This window comes from Nelusetta ayraudi, unplaced genomic scaffold (genome assembly GCF_046127955.1).
Source record: "Nelusetta ayraudi isolate G7.1 ecotype Tasmania unplaced genomic scaffold, CSIRO-AGI_Nayr_v1 ptg000074l, whole genome shotgun sequence".
NCBI classification, from domain to species: domain Eukaryota; kingdom Metazoa; phylum Chordata; class Actinopteri; order Tetraodontiformes; family Monacanthidae; genus Nelusetta; species Nelusetta ayraudi.
In genome coordinates this window covers 1,374,001-1,380,000 of record NW_027466124.1, presented here as the reverse complement: position 1 = coordinate 1,380,000, position 6,000 = coordinate 1,374,001, and the positions used below count along the sequence as shown (strand labels likewise).

The following is a 6,000-nucleotide window of genomic DNA, read 5'->3' as shown; positions in this document are numbered from 1 at the left end:
CCTTCTTTTTTTTCTTCTCTGCCTGATCTGAGCCTCAGCAGGCGCTGCAGCCGCCCTGCAGGAGCTCACGCCTTGAACCTTTTCTCCTGGTTTTGCCCTTCGATCCGTCGTGCAGCCGCAGTGACTGTTGGTTATCACTTCAATCTGTCTGCTGCTGGACTCCTCCAACCAGGCCACGCCCGGAAGCTATTCAAAAATAAAAGGGGCGTGGTCACCGGTGAGCAGCAGAGGTGGAGTTCATCTGCGTCCATCTGGCTTTCCAGTCTTTTTCTCCTCTTCCGCTCGCTTTTCTTTCTTCCTCCCAATCATCCCCGCAGCCACCCCTCCCTCCACCCCTCCCCCCACCCTCCTCCTCCGCCTCCTTGTCATTCCATTTCTCTCCTCACTTCCCAGGATTTTTATCTTGACCTTCAGACTCTGCCTCCCTTAATAATGTGCGGTGGCCACTGAAAGGAAATGTGCTCTCCAGTCAAAATTGAAATCGGGTTTTGTTTTTTTTTGTTCTTTTTTTTTTTTTTTTCTTGGTCTCTCCGCAGCAGGCTGTTGATATTCTACTGGCAGACCAAAAAAAAAAAGAGGAGCGCTGCCTCCGGAATATCTTTCATCAAGTCTCCGCTCGGCATCATTTTTTCGGCTAATGAAGAGAAACGATGGGATGCAAACTTTTTCTTTTTTTTTTCTTTTTGACCTCGAAACCTCATTTTCTTGACCTGAGGTGGTTCCTCCCGAGCCGGAGCAGCTCGACGGCTCATTTGGGTTAAGAAGTTGAGAAGAATGCTAATTCTGTCGCACCATTCATTCTGCAGCGATACGGCGGGAAGAGAATCCGCGGCGTCCTAAAAAACACACTCGTTTGACAAAAGCCTCAGAGAGCCGCAGCAAACAGTCACTCACGCATTTCCCCGGCTCTTTCCCCGTCTAGTTTGACCTTTTTTTGCACATTTTCCGCGAGTGTGATTGTGTTCAGCTCCCAGCAAAGTGAAGTAAAGCCGGTGTTAGCCAGGTGTTAGCCTCCAGGTGTTAGCCCACTTTAAAAAAAAACAAAAAAAAAACGAAAGCCCGATTTCTGAAAGTGAACTGTGACCTGCTTCCCATGAGAGTCGCATGACGCAACGGTTTAGTGGCCGTGAGACATTCTCACCCTTGTTGTGTTGCATCACATGGTGTCCGTGACGGTGGTTGAGGAGTTATATATATATATATATATATCATCCAGGTGGTCTTAATGTAGGAGTGTTCAGTTGGGGCAACGGGACTCTTGAAGACGTTTCGCCTCTCATCCGCAAACTCAGAACTGAAGAAGCCTTTCGGTTGAGAGGCGAAGCGTCTTCGAGATCGCAAGAATGAGTGCGGTTGTCCCAACTTGACCCTTCTGCAGTGGTCGAGCAGGATGAAAGAACCGAGGTTGTTGTGCCGTCTGAGCGGTCACTCTTCACATACTCTGTCGTCCGGCGGATCGAACGGAGGAACTCTTATTGGTAAATATCAGCAGCCGCGACATCGGCGCCCGCTAAACATCCTCAGCTGCGGATCAGCAGCAGGTGGTCGGGCCGCCAAGTGAAACGCTGATTTTTTTTTTTTCTTTTAACGTGCTGCAATTACCAGCAGCTCCGAGGAGCCGCTGTGACTGCCAGCGGGAAAGCGAGCTGATCTTAGAGAGTCCGATGCTGTTTGACAAGGCTTGTAATTTCTTTTCCTCTAAATGTTTCGAATAAAAGCTCCTTCCAGCGGCACCGTCGGTGGGACAGATGCAGAGTCTTTGACTGCGGCCATGTGGCGGCTGTGAAGCCGACCCATGAGGTTCTGGTTTCTGGTTGAGGTTCTGGGTTTTCAAAGTTGAGCATGGATTTCACACTTGTGTCTGGCAAACAGGACGTCGGATCGGTCTGAAAAAAATGAGGCATTGGCTGGGCGAGCGCTAGTCCCGGCGGAGCAAAGACCTGCCCACCTTCCCTCTGATTGGCCGCTGTTCCTTGCCTCCTTTATCCCAACTCCTCACCCAATCAGCAAGCGAGTCGGCTCGAGTTTTTGATCTCTGCTTCTGCAACAACAACAACAAAAAAAAAATCTAAACAAAGCAGCGCAGTCATGAACACCAAACAAACTCCCTTTCTTTTATATCGAATCCACTCTTTCAGTTTTCCACCCTGAGGGACCGAGTTTTACACGACGTTCACAGTAAACTCAACCAAATTTCAATTGCCAATGACAAAAAAAAATCTGCTACTCAACTTTATCAGTCGCGTTTCACAAAGATCCTTTTCATGAAAATCCCAGTCAGTCGTGTTGTGGTCTGTAACCCTGTTGCCAAACAAACGACAACAAAAACAACACAACACACAGCCTCCATTCTTCCCGTACAACTAATACTTTCAAAACAGCGAGTCTGCTCTTCATTTCTTTGTGATTCATTCTCCAATTCATCACTCAAAACTGCATTTTGTGTGTGTGTGCGTGTGCGTGTGCGTGTGCGTGTGCGTGTGTGTGTGTGTGTGTGTGTGTTTTGGAGCGGAGGTGGGGTAAGAAAAACCAAAAAAAAACGAAAACAGAATGCGATGCAAATGATTTTGACTTAGTCAAACAAGAAATATGATAACACGATAATAAAGGCGGTACTAAAAATAAATTTGATCATTACAACCCGACTGCAGCAACATTAGAGTCGAGGCCATTCATCTCTCTCTCTCTCTCTCTCTCTCTCTCTCTCTCTCTCTCTCTCTCTCTCGCTCACACACACACACACACACACTCACACACTCACACACACACACACACACACACTCTGACTGCATTACCATCAAATGAGATGCAACATTTGCTCCTTTTTATCTCTGCGCCTCTGTTTGAATGTGATGTGAGAGCAGAGCGGAGCCGTCGCTGCTGTTAAACAATACATTTGCAGACAATGCAATACATTTTTGCTCCCAATTTAATTTCATAGTGAATAACCTGCATGTTTGACTCCACATCGTTCTTATTCACCGTCTCCGGGCCCAGACGGAGCGGGCGGGGGAGGGGCGGCGGTGGGTACAGAAGGCGGATGGCATCATTAACATTCCCTGACGGTTGACATTTCAATCTGGCTGCGGGGCCGAGTCCTCCTCCTCCTGGTGTTGCAAAAATAAATAAAATAAAAAATGTGCCAGACGTCAATGAGACGAATCAAGAAATGCAAGAGGGGGGGGTGGGGGGGGGGGAGGGGGGTTGTGTCGCTGTCGAGATGATTTGGATGCTCCCCAGGCCTGTTCCGGGTCAGGACCGCTCCAACCTAATCAACAGCTGTGCAGAATGGAAAAAGAAAAAGGCAGAGCGGGTGGAGGAGGAGAAGCGACAGATGCCGCTAAAGAATTGTGTTGGGTGGAAAAAACAAAACAAAACAAAAAACAATTTCATTCCTGCATAATTGATGTCAAAGCAATACTGAAAGTCTGGCCGCAGTTTTTTTTTTTGGAGGGGGGGGGGCGTCTGTGGGGAAATAACGTTCCGCTCCGCTGACTGCTCCTTATTTTCAATCTGAACTTTTTTTTTTAGGGAGTTTTTGTTTTGTTTTGTTTTGTTTTGTTTTCCTCTCTGCTGCTGTGAACCAAACGGTGATCTCACACTTTAAAACCCTTTTAAAACCCTTTTTAAACCCTTTTTAAAAAAAAAAAAAAGATTAAGTCTCAGCCACAAAATGAGTTGATCTCTTATCTTGCTTTTTATTTTTCAGCCCTGCTGACTTTGAAGGCGTCTTTGTTTCTTTGTGTCTCCTCCGTTTTTCTCCTCCTTTGAATTTGCTCTGGCCGTCAGCTCGTCAGACGCAGTGGGGAAAGTGGCAAACAGCTGCACGACATCAAAGTGCAGCAGGCGACGGCATTTGCTCGCCGTCAGTCTTCACAAACACTTTGTCTGCTTTTTCGTTGCGCGTTGTGTGATTTGTTTTTTGTTTTCTCTCGGTTTTTTTTGCACCCAGTGCTGCGTTCACCCGTAATAATTGTGCGTGCGTGCCGAGCTCTCTGCTGCGACCTACTTTTGTCATTTTTATTTGTTGATTAGAATCTCATCTTTGATATAATACTTTTTGTCTCCTGCTTTGTTTCGCCCGTCCTTGTTTGTGCAGCGTTTTGCCGAGGAAAGAAAGTTCATTATCGTCAACATTCGACTGCAGCAGAAGCGCAACAACACGCACAAGAAGAATCTATTTTAACTCTCAATATTAGCAGGGCAACAAACTTTGTGCTGAGGGACTTTTTCTGCAGCGGCACTGAGTGAACAATGATATGAAGAGTGATAAATGAAAATCATCTTCCTATCAATTCCTATTGATACTAAATAGAAATATTCCTTCAGCGTTTAAAAGCAAAACTCAAAGAGCAAAAACTTTTAAAAGATTAAAAGTTTCTTCTCTAAACTAATTAAAAACATTGTATTTTTTTTTTTTTTTTTAATTGACACGTGCGTAACACTAATGTTCGTATTTCCGTCCGCCCCACAGCAGATCCAGGACGCGGCCGACCAGGGCGTGATGTTTGTGGGCTTCGTGCAGGAGCCCTACGGCGCCCCCTGCACCCGCATTAGAGAGCCGGACACGCCCTCTCTGTCGCTGCACTCCAGCCCCAGCTCCGTGCTGGGCTCCCTGGGCAGCTGCAGCCCCTCCGCCCCCTCCAGCCCGGCCATCCAGCCGGAGGGCGGAGCTGCGGCAGCCGCCGAGGGGAAGCAGGAGGGTCACTGCAACCAACTGGCGCCCGGCCCGGAGGACGAGGCGTCCCCCGCCCTGTCCCCCGCCCTGTCCCCCGCCCTGTCCCCGACCTCGGAGGGCGAGCCGGAGCCCAGCGAGGACGTGACGGAGGAGGAGGAGTCATCGTGTCGCAACAACAAGAAAGAGCGAGAGGCCAAGGAGCGGCCGAGATACCGCCAGAGGAGGGGCGACGGTGAGTTGGCGTCATGAAGGCTGGGTTTCCGCATCATCAGCATTGTGACAAAAAGCAAAAAACAAAAAAAAAACGCCGCCTCGTCGGAACCTCGACCCTCAGTGTCCAATATGGCAGCGGGTTACTTTTCGCTAGCGTTGCTAGCACTGAAAAAGTCCATCGTTTTGATACAGAGGCTGTGTCTCAATTCAGGCTCTGCATCCTTCGAAGCATGCACTAGAAGGCCAGTAGCGTCACAGCACTGCGCCAAGGCTTGTCCCAGTTCACTGAAATCTGAAGGACGCTCCAAATGCGCCCTCGAAATGCGTCCTACTTTTAGCCGATTCCAAGGCTGCACCGCTACTATCCTTCGCCTCCTTCTGTATCCCAGGATGCTTTGCGTGCTGCTGCAAAGCATCCTGGGATCCTGGGAAGTCGGCTGAAATGGCGCCATCTACTGGCAAAGACACAATGTATAAATTCAAGTATTCAAATTTCACATAAAATATGACGTTTTCACCGTAGGGGTTTTTACTTATTTGAACATCCAACGCCATCGTTAGATGGTGAACCAATGGTTAGCTTGATGCTATAAAAACATCACTTCCAGGGTTGGCCAGCAGGGGGGAGCGGCGGTGACGCAACCAGGAAATATGCCGAAGGCTAGACCGTCCCGGGTGGTTACCGGGGAGGCGGGGTTTGGGTCGGTCCTTCTCGGCCGGGTCCTTGGGAGGACGCTTCCTTCAGACGGAGGAGGACGCTTCCTTCCAAGGATGCAGAGCCTGGATTGAGACACAGCCAGTCTTAAGTTCCGTCTTAAGTTCCGAGGGGGATGTGAAGGCAGCACATCTACTCTAACTGAATTGCGACTGTGGTGCTGCCTGTCCAGCTGTGCAGCTCAGCTGGACTTCCAGCAAAGATCCGGAAGATTCCAGCAGATTCATCACAGCGGCTCAGTTTGAGTCGCAAAAGTCCGAAGTAGACAAACTGACGGAGTTTCACGGAGTTCAATGCGATCAGGTCGAACGCCGCTAACAATCAATGGCCACTGTCACCGCTAAACTGTGGCTGCAGCTCGGCCTATTTCTCCCCAGCGGACGCTGATCGGTCC

The 6,000-nt window shown here is 49.0% G+C and overlaps 1 protein-coding gene across 1 annotated transcript in view; it reads left to right on the top strand.

The window, feature by feature from the left end:
• The window catches only part of rftn1b (raftlin, lipid raft linker 1b), an 86,063-nt gene that overhangs the window by 46,328 nt on the left and 33,735 nt on the right, over positions 1-6,000 (top strand). Inside the window, exon 5 of the mRNA XM_076043185.1 lies at positions 4,475-4,910. Coding sequence (XP_075899300.1) covers positions 4,475-4,910 — 436 coding nt within the window. The remainder of the gene's footprint in view (positions 1-4,474; positions 4,911-6,000) is intronic.